The sequence below is a fragment of the Procambarus clarkii genome, chromosome 84 (assembly GCF_040958095.1).
Source record: "Procambarus clarkii isolate CNS0578487 chromosome 84, FALCON_Pclarkii_2.0, whole genome shotgun sequence".
NCBI lineage: Eukaryota > Metazoa > Arthropoda > Malacostraca > Decapoda > Cambaridae > Procambarus > Procambarus clarkii.
In genome coordinates this window covers 17,447,822-17,475,135 of record NC_091233.1, presented here as the reverse complement: position 1 = coordinate 17,475,135, position 27,314 = coordinate 17,447,822, and the positions used below count along the sequence as shown (strand labels likewise).

Below are 27,314 nucleotides of genomic sequence, written 5' to 3'. Positions count from 1 at the left end.
ATTTCCGCTTCCCATCCCACAAGGCAGGCTGCCCAGGCTATGGGAGAGTTTCCATTAGTTCCAGACACCTGTGTAACTTCATGGATACCATGCATCAATCCTGATGCTGCGTCTGCCACCTCATTGTCATAAATCCCGACGTGAGACGGAACCCATTGCGGTTCCGTTATGAGAGCACATGACGCAACTCTTCTCCGGGTTGATTGAGAGCTTCTTCCCCATCACACTTGCAGAGAACACACTCATTGCCTCCTGCAGAGAACCCTGCATCTTCTGGAGACTGACACCATCCGCCAGAAGAGTTATGTGATCTGCATAACGTAAAACTTGGGCACCATGGAAGACCAGGAGATTGGACAGAAGAAAGAAAAATAGGAGTGGACTGATGATCACGCCCTGGAGAACACCACTGGAGACTGGGCAGGATGAGGAGTCAACATCACCCACTGCCACTCTGAACAAGCGAACCAGTCTCCATGGTGTAGTGGCAAGACACTCGCCTGGCGTTCCGCGAGCGCTTTGTCATGGGTTCGTATCCTGGCCGGGAAGAGGATTTACTGGGCGCAAATCCTTAACTGTAGTATCTGTTTAACTCAACAGTATCCAAGTACAGGATACTTGGTTGTAAAAACGATTCTTCGCGGTGGGGATCGTATTCCAGGGACCTGCCCAAAACTCTACGCGTACTAGTGGCTGTACAAGAATGTAATAACTCTTGTATATATCTAAAAAAAAATGCAGATAGCTCTGAAACCACCTCAATGTGAAATCCGAGATGCCCAAGCCCTGAAGCACACCTAAATGTGATGCAGAGTCAAACGTACTCTGGATATCAAAGAAAGCTGAGAGAAGCCTCCTCCGACGATCAGTGTTCATTCTTCGATGTTCAAAGGTGAGGAGACAGTCCATAGTGCTCCTTCTCGGCCGAAACCAACTGAAGCCCTCTGGCAGGAGACCCGATGTCTCTACTACCAACTGCAGCCGGAGGGGTACCAGGCGTTATATGAATTTACTGAGCCATAGAAGCAGACCGATATGAGCTCGGGACCGACGCAGCCTTTCCATGCTTGGAAAAGGGGAGAAGAATGGTGCATTTCTATGAGTCAGGAAGACACCCAAGAACCAGCAGGCGTTATAGAAGAGGTGGGACCGAAAAGCCCAGGGCATCTTCCGAATGAATTCATATGGGATGCAGTCTTTCCCCGGCACTGTGCCCATTCTAGAGTGACAAAGCCTCCTCGAGTTCACCAGGTGTAAATGGACGATCTGATTCCTGAGCTAGGCCAACACCCTTTACGGGCCCTAACTGACGGAACCGGTGGGGATGCATTGAACACGGAAAACCTCATAAAAATGGTTATCCAAAAGATCAGGTATTTGTTTCTCCTCCCAGGTTCGCATGACCACTGGGGTCAATGAGCGGGAATGAAGGCTAAGAGTAGCTCCCAGACATCCTTCGAGCAAAATCCTAAGCCCCCGCAGAAGAAGAGTCGAAGCGAAGAGAGGCACAATAGTCAGCCCAGGCTCTGTGTTTGGCAAGGAGGACTATCCACCAGCATGTGGCATATGTCCTGCAGAAAGCCTGTCGCTGAGATGGGGTGGGGTGGCGACGTCACGAGTTCCATAGACGGCGACTGTCCAGGACAGCCTGCCAGCCCTCAGAACTCCACCACGGTGCTCCTTGGCAGGATGAAGTTTAGGTCCAGCCACTGGCCCTCTTAAGGTGTCGATAGCCCATAGCGAAGAGGAATTCAGAGATGGCATCCACTGACCCGTGCAATTTCGCTGCAACTGGAGTAAGGGTTGCCCAGTCATCAGCCACAAAGCCAAGCCCCCCCCCCCCTTATCCTAGAAGACCCCACCTGGACCTCTGCGTGGTTAGGGCACGACTAACTGTGACTCAAAAGGAAATGACGATGGGCAGGTAATCACTCCCCAGATATGACCCTAGTCCAAATCTGCGCCATCTGAAAGGGACCTTCCCCAATGCAGAGATCAAGTGTAGAAGTATGCTCGCTGAGTGGGTCTATCCAAGCCTGACAGCGTCAGTACGGAGAAGTCTGGAGAGTCGAGGAGAAACTGAGACAATGCCCTGCCGGCCGTGTTGTTGAAGCAACTTAGGAGTGATGGTTGTCTTGATAAGTGGCATAACGTAACAAATTAATGACATGGAAATTGGAAGTGAGTTAGGGGACAATGATCACAAGGAAATGAGATTTAGCCTAGAATGGGATAGACGTGTAAGAGAGAATTCTGTTATAGTGCTAGATTTTTGAAAAGCTGATTTTAATGGACTATGAAATTTCTTGGGTGGAATAGATTGGATAGACCTGGGCATGGGGGGGGGGGGGGAGATTGGTCTATGTCTTGGAGTGATTAGTGAACCTAATAATGGGTGAAGTAACAAGGGATTGCGATGTGGATTCAAACTATGACTTATTTAAAAATATTCAGGCCAAATGCACAGGAACGTAGTATACCATACAAAATATTTAGATCGAATAATAATGACCCGAAATGAATAACAATGGATCTGAAGAACATTATAAGTAAAAAGAAAGTTTGGTACAAAAGGATTAAGTAAGGGGAAATCAATCTAGAACAAGAATTCGTCCAACTGGTTAGAAATAATAAAAAAAGAGATAAGGAGGTACAAAATTAACTTTGAAATTCGTATAGCTGGGCAAGAAAAGACAAATCCTAAAGAGTTTTTTCAGTTATATCAAACAAAGATTAGGGAAAGAATTGGTCCAATATAAACTGTGACAGGTCAGATTACTGATAATGACGAAGAGATGAGTTGTATTTTAAATCAATATTTTATCTTTGTATTTACTAAAGAACTTAACATTATGCCTTTAGCCAATACGACAAGTCAATATTGGTGGGGAAGAGGACAGGTTGACGAGTATAGCAGTTACCAGGGAGGATGTTATTAAACAAATAGTGAAACTCAAGCTAAACAAATCCCCAGGGCCCGACGAAGTGTTTGCCTAAGGAATGCAAAGAGGAGCTTTGCGAGCCGTTGTCTACCAGATTTAATAAATCATTAGAATCAGGAAGAGTGCCAGAGTCTTGGAAGTTTGCTAATGTGGTACCAATTTTCAAGAAAGAAGATAGATTACTTGCGTCAATCATCCAATTAGCTTAACGTCAATTGTGGAAAAATTGCTTGAATCAATAACTGCGATAGCTATTCCTCTTAATATTGAAAAAACATAGATTCATTAATGACTCACAATATGGTTTTATTGACAACCGTTCATGTTTAACAATTTGCTATCATTCTATTCCAGCATATTTGAGGCAGTTGATAGTGGAAAGGCTTGTGACGTTGAGTACCTTGACTTTAGCAAAACTTTTGATACAGTGCCACATGAAAGATTGATTAAAATGATAGAAGCTCATGGTATTGAGGGGTGCTATATTAAGTTGGATTAAGTCATTGCTATATCAAAGGAAACAAAGAGTTAGTATAAATGGAGTTAAGTCAGAGTGGGAAAATGTTGTAAGTGGAGTGCTTCAAGGCACTGTCCTGGGACCTCTGTTATTCATGTTATACATAAATGATTTAGATTCAGGTTTGAGCTGTAATATCTGCAAATTTGCCGACGATACGAAAATCGGGAGAGAAATAAACAGGACAGGGAAGAAGACTCACTATCATAAGAACCTGATTTACCTGAGGGTCACTAACCCAAGTGGCCTCGACGAGGACAGGGAGCCGGCGGTTTGTGGAAGGTCCCCCCATTTGCCCTCATGATCTTTTCCAGGTAAATTTGAATATTAATATTAAATGAACAAATCCACAAGGGTAGTGATGAAGGTTTGAACCTACGCACGGGATGTTTCCAGATGTGCCTTAGTCAACTGTACCACTACATGGTCAAAAGAACTGCAACCTGGAGTGCTACTGTCCTCACTAGGATCCCAAAGCTTCTCCGAAGCCCAATCGGGGGTTTCACACAATGCCCCCAAGCACCCAGGCTCTGCCAGCCAGATGTTCTACCTCAACGCCCTTACTTCAATACACACAGAAATAACAATAATATATCAAATGAACAGATCCACATTTGACAATGTCGTGGTACAGTTGACTAAGGCATATCTGGGAACATCCCGGGCGTAGGTTCGAACCCTCATCACGGCCCTTGTGAATTTGTTCATTTGATATATCATATTATTGTGATTTCTATGTATTAATATTAAATATTATATATTTTAGAACTTAAGAGCATAAGAATCAAGGAAACTGCAGAAGGCCTCTCGGTCCATAGGTGGCAGCTCCTATTTATATCCACCCAAACTCATTCATATATATGTCTAACCTATACCTGAAACAATCAAGGAATTCTACTTATCCATTTCGGGTCATTTTTATTTGCTGCCATTCTAAGTTTGGTGGCCTGTATATAAGTAGGACACCTTTTATAAGATTTGTATTATAAGATTATATTATAAGATTTAATATATATTAAAATTATAATATATATTTTTTATTCCTTCTTTGACATTACATTTCAAATTTTCCTTGACGTATATGACTACTCTCCCTCCTTGTCTACTTTGTCTCTTTGTATGAAATAGTTTAAATCCGTTTATTGTATAATCAGCTAATAGTTTCGTTTTCTATATTTATCCATGTTTCGGTAATTGCAATAATATATATTGTTTCTATGCAGACATGATCATTTAAATCGTTTAATTTGTATCTTAGATTCCTACTGTTCGTATAATATATTTTAAGTGTATGCTATTTTGAGGCCCTTCTCCTTCCCTGTTCCTTTTACCAATTAGCTTCAATACAACACAAAATAAATATATCAACACAAAACAATGTATATAATTCTTATAATTCTCCATAATTCTTATATGTTTATGTTCGTGGAGTGTCACATAGGACAGGAAAACTCTAACAAGGTCTTTACAGCTTTCGCGATGACCTCCAACTCATTCGCCACGTTGGAGGACGAATACTATGGGGAGGTTATCTTGAGGTTATCTTGAGATGATTTCGGGACTTTAGTGTCCCCGCGGCCCGGTCCTCGACCAGGCCTCCACCCCCAGGAAGCAGCCCGTGACAGCTGACTAACACCCAGGTACCTATTTTACTGCTAGGTAACAGGGGCATAGGGTGAAAGAAACTCTGCCCAATGTTTCTCGCCGGCGCCTGGGATCGAACCCAGGACCACAGGATCACAAGTCCAGCGTGCTGTCCGCTCGGCCGACCGGCTCCCCACAGGGGAAACAGCAGTGCATACGAAAGACAAGGCAATGAACGGAGCGCCGATTAAGGAAGTAAGTCAGCGAAATTTGGTTGTGGGGTGATCCCCAGGTGAGGTATTTGGATAGAACTTTTTGTGCCAGAAAGAGGAGGGGACAGGTTAAGGGTTTGCTATACGGGACCAGAAATTGGGTAAACAATATGAATGATATAATGGCTGGAAATGGGAACAAAATTATTATTTGTATCATTGCCGCTGGCACTTGTTAGGCTCAATTTTGATATTTTGTTATGAAAGTCGCTATTTAGATAAATAAATAAATAAATAAATGTTTATTTAGGTAAGGTACATACATACAAGAGATTTTACAAAGTTTGTTGCATTAATAGATAGAGCTAGTACATACAATGCCTAAAGCCACTATTACGCAAAGCGTTTCGGGCAGTAACTTTAAGTAAGTAAGTAAGTAAGACAGTAAGGCATAACTTTAGAGAAGTTATACCTGTTACTTAAGTACCTTATGGCTCTTTCATAGAAAACAATGACGTCTGCTTCACTTTTCTTAGACACCTCTGGGATGAGCTGGTCAAGCTTGGTGTTTACTGCACGGCCAAAAAAAGTTTTACTCCTCTCTCAAGTTTGTTTTACGGTTCAGACATTACCTTATATTCTGAAGTTATGTTGAAAGTTTTGGCTTCAATGTTTTTTGTGATAAATTTAAGATTGTGACTGAGCAAGAAGAAATAGATTTCTGACAATTCGCAGCTATTTCCTTCATCTCCAAGCACTCCCATAGTGACTTGGGGCACTCCTCCTCATCTAAGCAGACATTAGGACAAGAGTTTACAAAGTACATACATGCAGGTACTGGGACAGGAGAATACACACATGCAGGTACTAGGACAGGAGAGTACACACATGCAGGTACTAGGACAGGAGAGTACACACATGCAGGTACTGGGACAGGAGAATACACACATGCAGGTACTAGGACAGGAGAGTACACACATGCAGGTACTGGGACAGGAGAGTACACACATGCAGGTACTAGGACAGGAGAGTACACACATGCAGGTACTGGGACAGGAGAGTACACACATGCAGGTACTGATGCAGGAGAGTACACACACACACTGTGGGGTCTAGTGGCTGAGTGGACAACGTTCAAGTGTCGTAGTACTAAGGGCCCGGGTTTGATTACCGACCGAGGCGGAAACTAATAGGCAAAGTTTCTTGCACCCTGATGCTCCTATTTACCTAGCAGTAAATAGATACCTGGGAGTTAGACAGCTGCTACGGGTAGCTACCTCGGGATGTGTGCGTGTGTCAGAGAGAAATATATGTAGTATATATAATAGAGGAAAAATTGATTGCTTGGAAAGGCGGGGTCCGAGAGCTAAAAAATCGATTATTCAAACACAAATAATACATACAAGAAGGTAGTAAATCAAGAGAGTATATACACATAAGGATACTACTATACAAATACTACCTCACGAGTACACACTATATATATCGTACTGGTACTGTGGCAGGAGTATATACATCTGCAGGTAGTCATGTATATATCATAAAGTCAGACGTACTTACAGTGTTATCAGCAGAGCCTCGAGGCAAATGGAGGTGTTCCACTGGAAGCCCGCCAGGAGGAAGAAGGTGAGGAGGCCGGCTGTGAGGGAGACAGACATGACGTTACTTCACTCACTCATACACTCACATTCTTCCTCATTATTAAACACGCGCTTTAAGGGAGGAACAATGAGGCGAGGCTCGAAGATTATCATCAAGGGAGACGTGATGACTCTCCATGAGGGACAGAATATTGATCACGTCCATCCATGGTAATGTGACTAAATTCTTCTTAATATGTCTATTTAAGTGGTAGACCATCAACAGTGATTAAGTCCAATAATAGTGACCACTGGACTAGAGAATCTTATGGGAGATAAGAAAGTTTTGTAGAAATTAATTTAAAATAGAAAATGGGATCTACAATATCAGCTTATCACACTATAAAGCACAATTAAACAATATGTAAGAAATGCCAAACGAACTATGAAATGCATAAAGCAGGAGAGGTAAACACAAACATTAAAGGGTTTGTGTTTACCTCCCTCCACATATGGTCAGAAGACTGGCAAATGATTTTTAATAATATTGTGTTTACCTCCCATAGTATACGCTCGCCTTATCATTCGAATTCTGCCTTTGACAATGTTAATAGGAGTTAACGAGACGCATCTCTTAGCATCAGCGTCACACAAAATAAAATTAACTCTCCGAAGTTCAGTTTTCAACTTCCATTTTCAGCGAAGAAAAATGTAAAGAGAATAGAGAAGATTCGCGCTAGAATCACTGATCACCCTGTCGGTCACATTCAATAATATATCAACAATAATATGGGTTCTCCCCTTGGTGTCCTGTTTGCAAACTTCTACATTGTTACCATTGAGCAGAGGGTCTTAGTTGACATGGACTTGAAACCCGCCATATACTGCAGGTATGTTGATGACATTTTTACACAGGTACCTGATGTCAGACGTCTGCAGAACCTGAAGGAGGCATTTGAGTGGAATTCTGTGTTGAGTTTCACTTATGAGATGGAGAAAGATGGGAAGCTGCCCTTTCTAGATGTAACGGTCACGGAAAGGAGCGGAGGCTTCCACACTGCAGTCTACACTAAGGAAACAAACATAGGAATGTGCCTCAATGCCAACAGTGACTGCCCAGACAGGTACAAGAGAAGTGTTGTCAACGCTTACATCGACCGTGCTCTCAGGCACAGCTCAGGATGGAAGCAAGTCGATGAAAAAGGTAAGATGAAGGGTAAGGCAGGTCTTAGTCAACAACGGCTCCTCTAATGGATTTGTTGAAGACATCATAAAGAGAGAGGTGAAACGCCATGCAACCTCTGAAGAGTCAACTAACACAACACATGTACCCCCTATTAGACTACTTTACAGGAACTTCTTTTCGACAGCTCATAAAACGGAGGAAAGGGTCCTTAAAAATATTGTTGATAGGAACGTTATCCCTACAGACAAAAATCAGAAAATATAATTGACGATTTACTATAAAACCGAAAAAACGACCAACCAACTCATGAAAAACTCTCCAGACACAGTGCAGAATGCCTTAAAGTAAACCAACGTCGTCAGTGTCTTCAAATGCCCACTTGGGGACTGTAAGCCCCAAAGAACTCAGTATATAGGCAAGACACCAACGTCTCTTTCCAGGCGACTAACAATGCAAAACAACAAGGCTCCATCAAGGAACATATAATCTCTTCTCACAACCAGACCATCACATCTCAATCTTAACAAACAACACAGAAATCATCGCTAGATACAGCGATAGCAGGAAGCTCGACATCTGTGAGGCACTACACATCAAAAAGTCTACACCAGCAATTAACAACCAATTAATGCACAACTATATTCTACCCACTTCAAGACTCCGAACCAATATAGAAGCATCAAGAGGACGTATGGGCCAATAGACCCTCAGCAGTTACTTCCATTCTTATGTTCTCTTATCCAAGTTGTACCCATTGTTTCGTGTTTTGTCTTGTATTTGTCACAAGTTTGTTCACCTCACCCAAAACTGTTGTACCATATCACCTCACGCAAATGCGAGTATAAGTTTGGATGTATATTGCGTGTTTACACGGGCTCACCATAGCCCGTGCTACATGGACACTTCGTTCTGAGTAGCTAAATCTGAAACAACAACATGCGTGTTTACAGTTACAGCCCCGCTCCTGTGACAGGTAAGTCCACTACGGGCTCACCATAGCCCGTGCTACTTTGGAACTTTTGTTCTAAAGTAGCTGAATCTAAAACAACAACAACAACTGCGTGTTTACAGGTTACATTTGTGTGTGTAAACTAAAGTCTTTGAAAATGTAATAAGTTATTATGAAACGCGTTCAGGCATTGCGTCAGACTAGAAATATAAATGAATTTTGGAGAATTGATTTTTCAATTACCATCGACAGTGAAAAGAAACATAAGAGATATTGAGAAAATTCGTGATAGAATTATTAGTCTTACCTTTTCGGTCATATTTAACAACATATATTATATATATATATATATATATATATATATATATATATATATATATATATATATATATATATATATATATATATGTATATACTGAGTCTCAGCCTCACTGTGCCCTTTAAAGGTTATGGATCTCTCGGAACTCTTCCGCTTCCGGATAGGAACCAAGGGCACAGCAGGCGTTTCCCCTCTGGATCACCACACCGAGGTGCTGAAACAAGAAACTGGCAGCCTTGGGTCTCTGATGATGTCAACGAGCCTGGAACCCAGTTCTTTGAGAAATCCCAAAGTGCTCCTACCCCAGGAGCCATGTGTCTCAGATGCTATGGAATAAAGTTTTATTGACCTTCCACTCGCCTGTACTTGAGTGATTTTAATGTTTTCCTGTGGTTGGCCTCCCCACCTGCTTGATCAGCACCGAATTGTATGCAGGTATCAGCCAGAGTGGATACACATGTGTAGTCCCACACCATCTGTCTGGCCCTTTTCCAGGGGAATATTGTGATGCCATCTAAGCGAAGTGCACGGTCATCCGGGTTTTGGTCCACTAGGATGCAGGGTTTTCTCTCTCCGCTGGGCACTGAACTGAGGCAAGGCTCCTCTTGATGATGTCATTCACGTAGTTATGTCTTGCAGACCAGTATGGACTGCATGGGCTGCACTGCAGAAAGTGTAAGGGCTTGCATGCAAGACACAACGAGGTCAGTGACATTATCAGGAGTAGTCTTGTCTCGGCTCAATGCCCAGCAGAGAGAGAACCACGCATCCTAGGAGGTCAAAACCCGAATGACCCTGCATTTCGCCCAGATGACATCACAATATCTCCCTGGAAGAGGGGGAAGACAGCTGGTGTGGGTCTACACATGTGTATCCATCCTGGCTGACAAGGTTGATCAAGCAGGTGGGGCGGCCAACCACAGGGAAACAGCAAAATCAATCAAGTACAGGCGACTGAAAGGTCAACACACCCTTGTTACCACAGCGTCTGAGACACATGGCCCCTGGGGTAGGAGTGCCTTGGGATTCCTCAAAGGTATGATGCTCAGACTCATTGACATCACCAGAGACCCAAGGGCTGCCACTTTCCGGTTTCAGCGCCTCAGTGTAGCGATCCAGAGGGGAAACGCCTGCTGCATCCTCGGTTCCTGTTTGGAAGCGGAGGAGCTCCAAGAGATCAATAACCTCTAAACGCTATTGTATTAACTAATGTAAATCTTGTAATCTTTAAATATCTAGTACAACACAACAAAAGACAAAAGGAATGGGGTGGGTCAAGTTTGTACATACCAGTACAAACATTGAGAAGATATGGACACTGACTGATAAGGGCAGACTCAGTCAAATTCCGTTCCACGAAACTGCTGCAATTTGTAATGCATTTCGCTCCTCCTCAATTGATAGTGTAATCACACCAACTTGTGTGTAGATACATTGCGCTAGAAGTTCTAATTCTATAAACATGTTGGGACAAACGCAATTGTAAGGATTTTCCAGTTTGTCCGAAGTACACAGACTCACGATCATTGCAGGAACGTCGTGTACCCCGAACAAACTGGAACGCAGGCGCATTCCTGCAGCCTTTCTCATTTACATACATATATACATATAAATAAGAGCTTCCTGACCCCGAGTAAATGAATTATATGAAAAATTCTGATACCAGACTTTAGTCATCTTATAACTTTTTGTCTTCTTTCTAGAATTTATGCCCACTGAAGTACGGTGAACAGAACTGCACAGCATAGTCAAAGTGGAGCCTCACCATTGCTGGAGGTTGATATTAATTCATCTGTGGTTGATGTTTCTTATTATAAATTTCAACACACTGTTGGCTTCTTTCCCGCATAGATGCATTGGTGTCTCTGCCTCATGTCGCTGTTAACTATGACTTCCAAGTCTCTCACAATTTGATCAACTCATGACAGTATTATTGATGAGATATATATCGTAACTCCCTTTACCTGGGTTACGGAATTTGCATTTATCAATGTTATCAGGAGCAGGGGCAGTCTGCTTGGCGCAGTGGTAAAGCACCCGCCCGGTGCTTCGCGAGCGCTTTGACCTAGGTTCGTATTCTGGCCGGAGAGGATTGACTAGGCGCCAATCCTTAACTGGAGCCTCTGTTCACCCAGCAGTGAATGGGTACCTCATTAAACAATTTGGCGCGTCGTATTCCGAAGAAAATTAATATTAAGGTCCTGCCCGAAACGCTGTTCGTGCTAGTGGCTGCACGAGACTGTAAGAACTCTTGTATATATAAATAAAATACAAAAATACAATATTGAACTGCACTTGTCTTTTCTCCGCCCAGTATTGGCGTTCGTGTTGGTTTATTAGCTTTTTCTTTTTTTTTTGTCTTCGCTACATGACTTATCTTTTTGTCGTCCACAAACCTGTTATCACTACTAGTCATCCAGGTCGCTGGTGTATATTATGGAAAGCAGTGGGCCCAGTACAGAGCTCTGCGTCACACCACTGGTGACAGTGGGCCTAGTCCAGAGCTCTCTGCGTAACACTACTAGTGACAGTGGGCCCAGTACAGAGCTCTGCGTCACACCACTAGTGACAGTGGGCCCAGTACAGAGCTCTGCGTCACACCACTAGTGACAGTGGGCCCAGTACAGAGCTCTGCGTCACACTACTAGTGACAGTGGGGCCCAGTACAGAGCTCTGCGTCACACCACTAGTGACAGTGGGCCCAGTACAGAGCTCTGCGTCACACCACTAGTGACAGTGGGCCCAGTACAGAGCTCTGCGTCACACTACTAGTGACAGTGGGGCCCAGTACAGCGCTCTACGTCACACCACTAGTGACAGTGGGCCCAGTACAGAGCTCTGCGTCACACTACTAGTGACAGTGGGCCCAGTACAGAGCTCTGCGTCACACTACTAGTGACAGTGGGCCCCAGTACAGAGCTCTGCGTCACACCACTAGTGACAGTGGGCCCAGTACAGAGCTCTGCGTCACACCACTGGTGACAGCGGGCCCAGTACAGAGCTCTGCGTCACACTACTAGTGACAGTGGGCCCAGTACAGAGCTCTGCGTCACACCACTGGTGACAGTGGGGCCCAGTACAGAGCTCTGCGTCACACCACTGGTGACAGTGGGGCCCAGTACAGAGCTCTGCGTCACACTACTAGTGACAGTGGGCCCAGTACAGAGCTCTGCGTAACACTACTAGTGACAGTGGGCCCAGTACAGAGCTCTGCGTAACACTACTAGTGACAGTGGGCCCCAGTACAGAGCTCTGCGTCACACCACTAGTGACAGTGGGCCCAGTACAGAGTTCTGCGTCACACCACTAGTGACAGTGGGCCCAGTACAGAGTTCTGCGTCACACCACTAGTGACAGTGGGCCCAGTACAGAGCTCTGCGTCACACTACTAGTGACAGTGGGGCCCAGTACAGAGCTCTGCGTCACACCACTAGTGACAGTGGGCCCAGTACAGCGCTCTACGTCACACCACTAGTGACAGTGGGCCCAGTACAGAGCTCTGCGTCACACCACTAGTGACAGTGGGGCCCAGTACAGAGCTCTGCGTCACACTACTAGTGACAGTGGGCCCAGTACAGAGCTCTGCGTCACACCACTAGTGACAGTGGGCCCAGTACAGCGCTCTACGTCACACCACCACTAGTGACAGTGGGCCCAGTACAGAGCTCTGCGTCACACTACTAGTGACAGTGGGGCCCAGTACAGAGCTCTGTGTCACACTACTAGTGACAGTGGGCCCAGTACAGAGGTCTGCGTCACACTACTAGTGACAGTGGGCCCAGTACAGAGCTCTGCGTCACACCACTAGTGACAGTGGGCCCAGTACAGAGCTCTGCGTCACACCACTAGTGACAGTGGGCCCAGTACAGAGCTCTGCATCACACCACTAGTGACAGTGGGCCCAGTACAGAGCTCTGCGTCACACCACTAGTGACAGTAGGCCCAGTACATAGCTCTGCGTCACACCACTAGTGACAGTGGGCCCAGTACAGAGCTCTGCGTCACACCACTGGTGACAGTGGGGCCCAGTACAGAGCTCTGCGTCACACTACTAGTGACAGTGGGCCCCAGTACAGAGCTCTGCGTCACACTACTAGTGACAGTGGGGCCCAGTACAGAGCTCTGCGTCACACCACTAGTGACAGTGGGCCCCAGTACAGAGCTCTGCGTCACACCACTAGTGACAGTGGGCCCCAGTACAGAGCTCTGCGTCACACCACTAGTGACAGTGGGCCCAGTACAGAGCTCTGCGTCACACCATTAGTGACAACCCTCCAGTCTGCTTTCTTTCATTAACCTGACCCGCTGTTTTCTGTCTTTGAACCATGACCTGATCTAGCATGAATACTTCCTCCGATACCTTGTGCTCCGACCTTCCTCAGTAGCCTTAGAGTGGAACTGTGTTGAAGGAATTTCTGAGATCCAGGTGTGCATTATATTTACTATTAATATCAACGGCAGCCTTTACGCTTGAATAAGATAATAATTTTTTTTATTATTATTATTTTTTTTACATGCAAAGCATGCAATTTAAATACAATAAAAACAATACAGAATACAGAACAGAACAAAATAAAACAAGAGACCACCGGCCTAGAAGGGCCGACAACATAGCACAACAAAACACAAACACGATAAATGCATAGAAAAATACAGCATACATCAAGGCACAAAACATAATATAATGGCAAACTAGCAATCACAGTAACATCACAAAACTAAACCTTCATAAAACAAAACATACATCAAGAGGTATAACAGGAAACATAACAGGACAAACACAATACAGTCCAAACAAAACATAAAGAACAAACACGTACAACAGGTAAAGCAATATGAAAACGCCAGGTCAAACGTACAGCACAGAAACAATACAGGAATAAAAACACACACACACCAAACCATCCGCCCCATAAACAAAGGGCGAGGCCAAAATAAACAATAAAAATAAACAAGCAAAACACGCACACCTGAAAACAAAACAGGTACAAACACAACAACATACTTGCACTGGCCTGAAGGACCGAGAATAAAACACAACAGAAAGTACATCAAGAAACATAACAAGACACTTCAGCTAAAAACAAATTATTACAAATTTGTACAAAGACACCAAATACCGGCCAGAAGGGGCGACAACAAAAACACAACAATGAACAGAAACATAATGAAACACAGGAAAAAGAAACAACAATACCGGAAATACAAGAAATACAACAAAACAACGGTCATGAGAACAAACATAACACCGACCTGAAGGGCACACAATAGGTACAACACATTGCAAACAAACCACAGGTCTAAGCACACACCAAACACTCAGCAAGCACACAGACCACTCAAATTTCTCATACTTATCCGGCCACTCCGCCGCCGGGAATCGAACACAATACGCCTCCCAAAGTAACATGAAATCATCTGGAACAGATTCATTTTGAACCGTACAAGGATCAGGCATCAACTCCGGCACACCCACAATAAAACACCGAGCCCGCTGAACCCAGATGGAAGAAGGGCACCACGGAATAGGACGCACGCGGTCAACAATTTCAAACCGCAAAGGATGCTCATCATCATGCGCCACTCCGGAGGCCAAGACGAGAGGGAGAGGCTCCTTCCCACGAGGCCGGGCAATGGGCAGCGCACTGGGAGCCTCCTCGGCTGCCTCACAGGGCCCCGCGTCAACCACCGGACGTTGCACCTGCAGGGACCCCCCACGCTTGGCATCCTTCTTCAGCACCAGCTTGATGCCTCGGCTCGCACCAGAACCCTCACCACCCACGTCTGTAGGAGCAACCACCCCCCACTGCGGAGAACCTTCTGCAGGAGAAAGAACAGGAGGTAAATCAGACGCACAACCATCGTCAACAGCAGACACATGGACGTCAGCAACCACCAGCGACGTAGAGCGCAAAGCACCTGGAACCGCCACATCATCGCTCGAAGCTCCACCTGCGTCGAAGTCCTCCACATGAGCCCAAGCAGTAGAAAAACGCCTGGAACGCTTGGGCACTGGCCGCACATCCTCACAGCCGGAGGCGGACCCATAACCACGGGCCTCACAAACTGGGCGAACCGACGCCTGTCGCAGTACGGCAGCAGCCTCAACCACAGGGGGAACCGGCCGCACACTACAGGACGCTCCGCAGCCCCCCCCCCCCCAACACCCATCACAGCCGTAACACCTGGCGAGGGTGCAGGACCAGGCGCATCAGCAGGAGACGAGGAAGATGAAGACGACTCGCAGAGACCATCCGGAAGACCCTCGGGAGCAACTGGCACAGCGAATTGACCAGCGACAGGAGCCACCGGAACACCCGGAGGAGAGACAACAACCACCGGGGGCATGTCGGGTGACACAGAGGGGACCGCATCAGCAGCGAACGGGACCTGCCCCTCTTCATCTCCAGAATCCATGCCCTGAGGGAGCGGCGGAAAATCCTTTTCCCGGAACAAGTTAACAGGTGCAGCAGAGGCCTCAGAGCACCCGGCAGCCTGATGCCCTAACTGGCTACATCAGAAACAGGTACGGGGCTGCCGGGCATAATACACCCGAACGTAGTAACCCAGCAGCTGGACAGAAGATGGGATATCCAACCGCAGGCGCATACCTAAGGTACGGATGTTCGTCTGCTTCCCAGCATACTTCCCCGAGGAAAGCGTGTTCACCCGCACACTGATGACTGCACCATACCTCCCTAAGAAGCGCCGGAGAAAGTCTTCAGGGAACTCCAGGGGCGCACCATGTACACTGACATAAGTCAGAGCACCACTGCGGTCCGAGACCGCAACAGAGCCGGCGCCATCCGGGAACTGCAACGAACGCCCTTCGTACCGACGGAGGAAGTCCCGATGCTCCTCCTCCCGCACGAACTTGATAATCACCTGGTGGGCCGTAACAAACTCAACTCCGTAGACAGCCTCCACCGGGACACGAAGCATGTCGCACATCACCAACTCAATGGCTGGATAACTAGCCTTACACGAGAACTCCAGTCCCACGGAATTCACAGCAGAACAGGAGGAATTGGAAGGCCCCCCATGACAGAAGTGCCACGTCAGCACGCAGCCAGGCAGGCAACAACACTGGGAGGGCAGTCATTGTCCTTCGACCTTCCTCAGTAGCCTTAGAGTGGAACTGTGTTGAAGGAATTTTTGTGTTGAGATCCAGATGTGCATTATATTTACTATTAATATCAACGGCAGCCTTTACGTTTGAATAAGATTGGTGAGGCAGGAACGACCATTTGTAAACTCGTGTTGGGAGTCTCCTATCAACCTTAACTTTAATAGATGCTTTACAGAATCTGCAAGTATCACTTACAGTGACTTTCCCACGATCGATGTCAAAATTTATTGGTCGTTAATTCGCAGCAAGAGTTGTCTCTCTCTCTCCTTGAATACTGTGGTCACGTTAATGCCTACGCTCTAAACGTTTGCTGTCGGGGTACAAGTGGGCTGGAAAGCCGGTTATTAACTTAAAATACCCTTGAAACCAAATACAATTGTGTGTGTATTTACTTTTTGTGTATTTATTATTTGTTCCTGCAGAATCGAGCTGTTAGCTCTTGAACCCCGCCTTTCTAACCAAACTATTTTTCCTCTATTATGTTTAATACATATATTTCTAACACACGCGCATACACACACACATCCCCAGGAAGCATCCCGTAGCAGCTGTCTAATTCCCAGGTAATTATTTACTTTTAGGTGAACAGAAGCATCAGGGTGAAAGAAACTGTGCCCGTTTGCTTGTGCCTCAGACGGGAAGCGAACCCGAGCCCTTAGGACTACGACCTCGGAGGGCTATCCACTCAACCGCGAGGCCCTCAAATGTACTCACCTAGTTGATGTTGTACTCACCTGGTTGTGCTTGCGGGGATTGAGCTTTGGTTCTCTAGTCCCGCCTCCCAACCGTTAATCTACTGGTGTTCAGATTCCTGAGCTTCTCGAGCTCTGTCATATCTACATTTGAAACTGTGTGTAGAGTCTGCCTCCACTTCATCACTTCCTCGTGAATTCCATTTACTAACTACTCTGTATTCTGTATTCCTCAGCCGTGTAATGCACGATAACAGCGAATAACGTCGATGTGTGCGTGTGTAAGAAAGTCAAGACAAGAGGCACTCACACATGATGTAGCACGCAAGACTGTCCTGATAAAACGGTACGACCATGTTGACGGCCAGGAGCAGGAACCCAACCAGGGAGGTCAACACGTAGCTCAACTGGAGCCGCCCAGCCAGCGTCTTCACCTGTAGGAGGAGAGGGAAGGTCAGGGAGCGCCAGGGTATGTAAGTAAGTAATTATCAAAAGAAGGCACCAAACCGGGAAGGCTATGTAGCACCATCAAATACGCAAAATAATCAGAGGGCGCTAAATATCACCAAGGATGCCAATACGAGAACAAAAACGCATAAGGCAAACGATATCAAAAGTATCCGAGTCACCAAGAATTCTATTGAGGGACAGGTGACCGCGAGGGGCGGTCGGAAAGCAAGACACACGCTCGTCCTGGAAGTCAGGACATTCAAGAAGGACATGCACGGCCGTAAGAGGGACAATGCATCTAGGACAATAAGGAGCAGGGCGGCACTCCATCAAGTGACCATGGGTTAAGCGAGTATGGCCAATACGCAACCTCGCCAGAGCTGTTTCCCACCGCCGGTTACGGTGGAAGGAGGACGGCCACGAGGAAACACAACATTTAAGAGCACGTAGTTTGTTACCAGTAACAGACAACCAAGAAGCCTGCCAACGGGTAAGGACGGAGGAATGGATAACCGGATAAAAGTCGGAATACGGAATACCTTTACAAGAGATGGGACAAGAGCGGACAGCTTCCTTGGCGGCAGCATCCGGACGCTCATTTAAAGACACACCAATATGGCTGGGAACCCAACAAAACTCAACCAACTTAAATTTACTGTGAACAAGAAACAGCCAATGCTGGATCTCGACAACTACTGGATGAACCGGATTAAAGGACCCAAGAGCCATGAGGGCACTACGAGAGTCAACAACAACTACAAAGGAAGACTGACAACGAGAAAGCAGGAGACGAAGAGCATGGAGAATAGCATAAAGCTCCGCTGTAAAGATGCTAGTCTCCGGAGTTAGGCGACACATATAAGTGCGATCAGGAAAAACAACAGAGTAGCCAACACCGTCCGCAGACTTAGACCCATCGGTGAAGACAGAAACGGAGCGGGAATGAGAAGAAAAGTGCTCAAGGAAAAGGCGTTTTAGAACCGTAGGAGGGGTAAAAGCTTTAGTGATACGGGTCAAGGATGTACAAAACCGCGGAAGAGGGACTCTCCACGGGGGCAAAGAAGGAACAATACGAGGAGAAACATTAGAAATACGAACGGAAAGAGAGTCCTGTAGGCGAGATAACCGGACAGAAAGAGGGAGGTGGTGAAGAGGAACAGGAACCGCAGGAGGGGTAAAAGTTAAAGCACGACAGAGGCGAGAGGAAGGATGTTGTAAGGACCGCGCAAGATAGCGAAGACAGTAGCGATCACGGCGGTCTTGGAGAGACAGGAAGCCATTGTCAACATACAAGCTAAGGACGGGAGTCGAACGAAAGGCACCAGAACTGAGGCGCAACCCAGTATGGTGCAAAGCATCAAGACGGCGAAGAGTAGAAGGAGAAGCAGACGAGTAAGCAGGGCAACCATAATCGAGCTTAGACAGGACGAGAGAGGAATGTAAAGCAAGGAGAGTGCGCCTATCTGCCCCCCAAGAAGTATGGGACAAGACCCGAAGGAGGGTAAGGGCCTTAGAGCACTCAACACGGAGGTAAGAGATATGGGGAGACCAAGACAAACGAGTGTCAAGGAATAACCCCAAAAGCTTCGCGGAATCTTTGTACTCAAGGGGATGACCATAAAGTGACAAAGAGGGACGAAGAACGACCCGTTTCCGCGTAAAAGTCATGGCACAAGTCTTAGAAGTAGAGAAATTGAAGCCATGATCGGTGGCCCAAGACGACACGGCATCAACTGCAAGTTGAAGCCGGCGCTGAAAGAGAGGCGAATCATCACCCTGACAGCAAAGGGTAAGATCATCGACATAGAGAGCGGAGAAGACACCTGAAGGAAGAGAGGAAAGAAGACCATTGAGGGCAACCAGAAAAAGAGTAGTGCTCAGAACACTACCCTGGGGCACACCTTCGTATTGCTGAAAAGAGGCAGAGAGAGCGGTACCAAGGCGCACCCGAAAGGAACGACGAGAGAGGAAGCTGCGGAGAAAGAGAGGGAGACGACCACGAAGGCCAAAAGAATGAAGTTGAGATAGAATATGATACCGCCAAGTGGTGTCGTAAGCCTTTTCCAGGTCAAAAAGGACGGCAACAACGGAGGTCTTCGCAGCAAAAGCAGTACGAATATAGACCTCCAAGTTCACCAGGACATCTGTCGTGCTGCGGCACTTGCGGAAACCAAATTGAGAAGGGGAGAGGAGGTGATGGTGTTCCAGGAACCACATCAGACGAACGTTAACCATACGTTCAAAGAGTTTGCAGACACAACTTGTGAGGGCAATAGGGCGAAAGTCCTTAGGGGAAGTACCCAGAGATCCCGGTTTGCGAACAGGGAGGACAACGGCATCGAGCCAGTCCTCAGGGACTGACGACGACTCCCAGATCCGATTATACAGACTCAGTAAATACTGACACGTGCACGGAGGGAGATGGCGAAGCATCTCATAATGAATACCATCGGAGCCCGCCGCCGTAGAACCGCAGAGGGCCAGGGCAGAATGAAGTTCAGAGAGAGAAGGGATCATTATAGGGAAGCTGAAGAAGAGTGCAGAAATCTAAAGGACGAGACTCAAGGACAGGTTTACGAAGAAGGAAAGATTGGGGAAGATGAAGACCAGAGCTAACAGAAGAAAAGTGGGAACCCAGTACGGAAGCGACCTGCAACGGGTCCGACACAAGAGTATCATAGAGGTGAAGGACCGGTGAAACATCGGGAACGAACTTACCCGCTATCTTGCGGATACGCTTCCAGATCTGGATCAGAGGGGTTTCTGACGTAATTGTTGAGACATAAGATGCCCAACATTCACGTTTACCCATACGGATGGCCCTACGGGCCACCGCACTCGCTTTCCGAAAGAAAAGAAAAGAATCGGTCGTCTGCCTACGGCGGTGCCTCTTCCAGGCTGCACGCTTACAACGGACAGCCCGAGCACAGTCCGCATTCCACCAGGGAACGCACTTCCGTGGACCCCGAGAGGAAGAGCGAGGAATAGAGCGGAGGGCAGCGTTGAAGACAGTGTCATGAAAAAGGAGGAGAGCGCGAGAGAGAGGCAGAAGGGAGAGGTCAGAGAGAGCAGCACTGAGGGTAAATAGGGTCCAGTCCGCCTTAGCAAACTGCCACCTAGGGAAAGAGAGGGAAGGGCGAAAAGAGAAAAAGGAAACAAGGATGGGGAAATGATCACTTCCATGGAGGTCATCAAGAACCTGCCACGTGAAATCTAAGTAAAGAGAAGAAGAGCAGAGAGAAAGATCAAGACAAGAAAGGGTGCGAGTCCGAGAGTCCAAATGAGTGGGCTCACCAGAATTCAGAAGAGACAGGGAAGAAGAGAGGAGAAACGGCTCAAGAAGGCGACCCCGGGTATTCGTCAGAACGTCACCCCAAAGAGAATGACGACAATTGAAGTCACCCAGCAGGAGCACAGGCTCCGGCAAGGAGTCTAGGTGTTTCAAATCAGGAAGAGAAAGCGGGACACTCGGGGGAAGATAAATGGAACAAACTGTGTACCATTTCCCCACAAAGATACGAGCAGCAGAACAATGGAGAGGTGAAGGAAAAAGTAAAGGAACAAAGGGAACATCAGCACGAATCAAGAGAGCAGAAGAATTAGAAGCCCCAGCAACGGCTGGGGGGGGGGGAGAGAAAGGAATAACCACGAAAACGACCAGGACGAGCACCAAGCATCGGCTCCTGGAGACAGACACAAAGGGGCGAAAACCGCGAAATCAGAAGTTGGAGTTCGAGGATATTGGCGTAATAACCTCGAACGTTCCATTGAAGAATGGACAACGACGAGAAGAGAAAGGACAAAAACAGAGAACAAGGAAGAAACAAAGGTGAAAGAGCAACAGAGCACGTTAAAGAATATCAGGGTCGGGATCAGGGTCAGCAAAGTCAGGGTTAGGGGGCATGGGTAAACTGAGAAAAGACGGAGGGAAGGAAACGGGAGAATAGATCAGAGGTGGGTGGGCGGGGTCCGGAGGAGGAGGAGGAGGAGGAAGAGGAGGAGACAACGGAGAGGAGCAGTCAAGGACAGTAACAGGAAGAGGGGGAGTAGAAAGAAGGGAGCGCACCCCAGCAAGAGCAGCAACCGAAAGGGAAGCAGGGGCCAAAGAAACCTCCATAGCAGGAACAGGGGGCGCAATCACTGAAACGGGAGGGGAAGGAGCAACAGAGCCAGAAGAAAGCGAAGCCTTCTTACCCGCCGGGGAGGAGGAAGGTGAGGAGCCAGGCTTACGCTTCTGACTTAAAGAGACTGGTGTCTCAGCAACTACGTACCGGGCAACGGATTCCAGTGTCTCAACAGGAGAAGTTGAACGAGAGCACACACGACGGCCGTTAGGAGAGCGATGGACATCCGCCTGCACCGACATGCGGCGGGGAGAGCTGATAGATGGAGGAAGAGGATGGGAAGGAGGATCGGAGGGGGACGAGGAAGAAAACACAGGAGACATGACAGACCGGGTAGAAAGAAGGAGAACCCCAGACAGAGGACCAGGAGGGGGACCCCTCGGGACAGAACACAAAGGAACAGAGGAGGAGGCAGTGGGCGTATCAGGGTCCAAGGCCCGGAAACGGTTGTGAGTCTGAGGAAGGGGGGAAGGACGAGGAGAGGAAGAGCGCAACACGCAAGCATAAGAGATGTTAGTATAAGGCGGGAGCCGGCGAACCTGGCGCCTCGCCTCAGGAAAAGATAAACGCTCCCGGTGCTTCAGGTTGAGGACGGCTGCCTCAAGCTTGTAATGGACACAGGCACGGGAGAAGGTAGGATGGGCCTCACCGCAGTTGAGGCAGCGAGCTTGGGGAGAAGTGCACTCCGACTTAGAGTGACCTTCACCTCTACACAAAGGACAGAGAGAGACAGTCCCAGAGCAGTGGAGGGCACCATGCCCAAACCTCCAGCACTTGTTACAAAGTCGAGGAGAAGGAATATACTCCTGGACAGAGCACCTGGCACCAGCAAGAATGACAGAGGATGGAAGGGTCCTACCATCAAAGGTGATCTTCACAACGCGAAGGGGTTGACGACGACGACCATGAGGGGGACGAGTAAACGAGTCAACCTGGAGGACAGAATGGCCTTGGGCATCAAGGATATGCCGAATATCATCGTGGCAATCCTGCAGATTCCGAATACCGGTTGCAACATGGGGTGGGAGGAGAATAGTGCCAACACTGGCATTCATCTGAACGTTCTTGGAGACCCGAACAGGGGTCTCGCCAAGGCAAGATAAGGCAGCCAAGCGGGAAGCTGCATCCTGAGAAGGAGCAGCAACGACACGTGTACCGAGACGAGTGGGGTTGAAAGTAACAGACGCATCCACGGAATCTACAAGATGCCGATGGAGGGAGAAATCGTCAGGAGGCGCAGAATCAAGAGGGAGGAGATCAAAGTATTTGGCCCATGAAGCAGGACCAAACAAGGAATGATACGCATCAGCACGGGAAGGAATCGAGCGAGTGCGGCTGGGGCGCGAACGGCGTTGAGAACCCCTAGAGAAAGAGGGGTCAAAAGGCGCAGTAGTCACAACGAGAGACTTAGCCGCACCAGGGGACGAAGTGGTCACCACTGGGGGCTGGAGGCTCGACCTAACCACAGAGGAGGGAGGGGAGCTGGGGGAAGAAGTCAGGACGGTCGAAGGAGGAGCAAGGTCGGGGCCCAACGCAGCGGGAGCTACAGAGCCTGGTCTTCCAATACAGGCCGACTCGGGGGCTTGGTCGCCCACCCCACGAGCCTGAGAGGGTACAACGGAAACATTCATCGACATAGAGATGAAGAGAAAGAAATTCATTCACGAATGTGCCCCCATACCCACCATGGAGCCACAATTAGAGGCAGGACACCCAAGAGGAAGCTATCGCCGATCATGCCGGGGCCCCCTAGGGGTGCGTCGTGAGTATACGCCCCACAAACGCCACCTTAAGAACCGTCAGTCCGTCGAGATCGGGTTCAGCGACGAAAGGGGGATTGACAATAAAAGGTTCCCCTCGCTCGAGACGTTGGGTACTACAGTTCTACGAGTGCAAGAGTATGCCTCCTCAAGCACCCGGGCGTCAAAATAGAAGAAGTCCAAAGAAATAATCCAAAACAAGCAAAAGGTCGGCAGGAAACGACAAGCAGATAGGAGAAGAGGAGGGAGAAAAACGAAACATAAGGAAAAGGAAAAGCGATACGGCACAATTAGAGAAGACAGCAGCAGGAGTGCAAGGCCAGTAAAGGACAGAGGACTACCCCACGGAGCATCACACTCCGGCAGCCGTCCACCAAACCCCCTCACGACACCAACGGGCCGGATGGGGACGGGGGGGCGCCAGGGTAAGTTAGGTTAGGTTACCTAACTGTCAGCAGTCATTAGTGAAGGGATCTGGTGTAGGTATTAGTGTAACTACAACTGTAAGCAGTTACTGACACAAGGTGCACCAGGAGACTGGTGTTGGTATATGTTAACCTCCAAACTGTTAACATTTTTACATAGTCTTTCATGCCTACATTTAATAACGATTTGTTTTGAGTCTTACCACTGTATATTCTAGAGCAACACTCGCACATTATTTGTGATCTTAAGTCATTATTAACACGTTTTGCAAGTGTTTTTTGTGATTCAAAGTTTCAACAAATTGGCAGATCTCTGTAAACCTTTGATTCGCTAATGACGTCACTTAACTAATAGTCCAGACAGTCAGGCGTCTTTGGCAGTCAGGAGTGAGCAGTTATGTAATCAAATTTTGTTTCAGAAATGTTAGACGAAGGTGACCAGGTTAATGACGTGGAAGCAGCCAGCACATTAGAGAAGCTAAGAATGTCTTTATGAGGAAGACAGACGTTCATTTAGTAACAAGAGGAATGGGAGAAAGAAATACCACGTGGTGCTGAGGGATTATGTCCTCATTATCAATGTTTTTTTAATTTTTGTAAATGCATTTTTTTTAAATGAAATGGGGGTTTCTTAGCTGCTGTTGATGATGACCGTCCGGTCGTGCTAAGCTTGTTGAAGGGTGATAAAGGGTTAGTTGAATTTCGAATTTTGTTTTAGAGTTTCAGGAGGAAGTTTTTTTTATATAAATTTGTAGACTTTTAACTGGAATGATATTTTAACAACTTTTGTAAACGACAGGCTATAGTTAACATTGTTACATGAACCATCAGTGCTTCTACTAAAAGCATTGTTAATAGGAGCACTGTTAAACCTGAACATCTATAGCGATCTCTGTATCATAAATAATATATACTAGACAAAGTTTATCATGAAAATCAATAATTTTTGTCATTGATTTTTAGAGATGCTGATAATAGCTGATGGGGGTAACATGACGCACCTTTCTGACGGAGTAGCCTTTGTTGACCTTCTGGGGGAGGAGGTACAAGGTGGTGGCCAGCAGGGCCACGCAGGACAAGGTCAGCAGCACCGCCTTCACCCACAAATTTTCGCGGTTCACGTCCAAGTCCTTGGACGACCTTACACACATCATCACCTTCAGATGTTGGACTGTAGCGTTTCCGAAGTATTCAAGGCAGTAATTCTCACGTTTGATAATTTTATTATTAAGGCGGCAGCCCGCGTCCATATTTACCAGCTGTAGCTCCTGGTTGTCCATCATCTCCCCATAGTCCTCGGAGGGCCTCCTGTCCATGTAGTAAAGATGGTAGCCGTTTTCAGTTTCACAAGTAGGGAAAGAGTTATCAGTCAGCTTTGTTAGGTTAGCTGCACTCAGCAGAGGGTCGTGCAGTAGTGAGAGTCCCAGACTGTCGGTGACGCAAGTATCAATCTCCATGTACTGGCCGCTGGGACAACACTTGCGTACGTTCCCCACCTCGGTGTAACACTCGATAGCAACTGTTACAGTGTGGTTGTCCGGGCCGCGATAATCATCTACACAGTACCGAATGGCAGATGAATTTTTTGCCTTTATGTCTACTTGGGGATATTGAGGCTTGCTCTTCCACCAGTGAATATTAGAGTCACTAACATTGATCAGCTTTTCAACGCAATGGCAATCATTGGTTCTAGCAGGAATACCAAATTTAGGTTCCATTTCTTCCAGCAACTGCAACATATATGGCGAGACATCTTCCCTCGAGGCACTAATGCAGCCAGACTTAGTGAGTATATGGCCGCGGGGACAGCATTTGTAGAAGGAGTCAACGGGACATAACGATGCCTCAGCCACCATCGCTGGAGTACCTTCTGCCCATGAATATTCAATACAGTAGAGTGAGCTCGGGTAACATTGCCCAGACTGACGTTCACACAGTTGGTTCGAGGAGTCGAGAAAGGCTTGGTAGCTGCTGACTCTTCGGGGCTCACCGTGCCTGCAAATGAGCTTCGAGGTGTTCCAGTGGATGGACGTCACTCCTGGGTAATTCCTTGTGAATTCTTGCACTAAATCATTATAGTCACTCACATTGGACGACCTCGGATGACAGTGTTTATCAGTAAGGTTGAAGTATTCGTTGAGGCCGCAACACTTCCTTGTGGAAACCTCAATGGGTCGTAATGGACAGAAAATTTTGCTAAGAATGCCAGAGGAAATATTCTCAGCACCTGGAGCTTCCATTTCCAAACAGTAGTGATATTGATCATAATTAAGTTTTGATTTAAGGTCTCTTAGGTAACCAAAAGGTAAGATGGAGTGAGACGTAAAGTCTATTGATTCAAGTGTTTTCTTATCACCAGGGTCATTGCATTGTCCCATTCTTAAAGGGACGATCCTCAGGTCGGTATTCACATTCTTCTCCAGCAGGCTACGCACCAGTATTGTGAACGCTGTATTGTCCTTCAGCGTTTCACGTCTACGAGTTCTAAAGTTAAAGAATTCATTGATACCGAAGCACTTCCTCACTGGCGTCTCCTCAGAAATGTCTTCAACAATGGTTGAATTTTCATGTTTCCGTGAGTTCGATTCCAGCATTGTCTTTTGACCATCAGACTGCAAGAGAAAGCTTTCTTTGTTCACTGGAACATCATCATGGAGTGGGACACGCCTGTATCTCTTTACTGTTACATTATTAGTACTTTTAGCAGGTACAGATTGTACTGGTTTCTGGGATCTATCATGAGCAGAATTACGCCTTAAGATGTTAGTGTTGGTGTTTCCGATCATGTGATCACTGTTCACTAGTTCTTCATCGTCTTGTGCGTGGCCTGCCAGAGTCATATTCTTTAACGGGTGTATATTTCTTAAAGTTCTGTTGATGCGAGTGTGCTTCTGATGGGGGTCTGAAGAGACGTTCAGTACACTTGTTCTCATCATAATATCATCCACTGTGTTATGGCTTGTCGCAACTGCCCGCACAACACTGTCTTCACTTACACCCATTATTGGCATGTTCAGTTGGGTGTTGTTCGCGAGTGCTTCATCAGCATCATGATCGTAGCGACTTGGCTCCTCTTGTGTAACGGGTGTCTTGATCTCCGAGTCTTTCACGAATATTACTGTATGATCGTCACCAACATCACTTCTCCCAGCCACTTTGAGGTGATTCAATGCGCCATGAGCACCTGCTGCATCTTCCTGAGAGACCGGGAGCTGAGAGACGCGCGGCGGCAGTGGTGTTGGTACAGAGTGGGTTGTCATGTCCGCGTGTAGACTCATCAGTGAGTTGCCAGCAGAACTGTGTGTAGGTTGGCTGCACCAACCCTCTGTCAGTAGCCAAAACATTATGAATATTGAGACACGTGTGGAAGGCGACATGGTGAAGAGCTGCCTGCCCGACACACACCGCCTGCGGAGAAGAAAATGACAGTTAGATTAGCAGTGAA

General features: G+C 47.0%; 1 protein-coding gene across 1 annotated transcript in view; it reads right to left on the bottom strand.

Moving 5' to 3' along the window:
• Positions 1-27,314, bottom strand: part of LOC123774872 (uncharacterized) — a 58,364-nt gene that overhangs the window by 11,684 nt on the left and 19,366 nt on the right. Inside the window, exons 3-5 of the mRNA XM_069316579.1 lie at positions 24,871-27,277; positions 17,421-17,544; positions 6,816-6,894 (exon numbers count right to left, since the gene is read on the bottom strand). Of these exons, the coding sequence (XP_069172680.1) occupies positions 6,816-6,894; positions 17,421-17,544; positions 24,871-27,277 (2,610 nt within the window). The remainder of the gene's footprint in view (positions 1-6,815; positions 6,895-17,420; positions 17,545-24,870; positions 27,278-27,314) is intronic.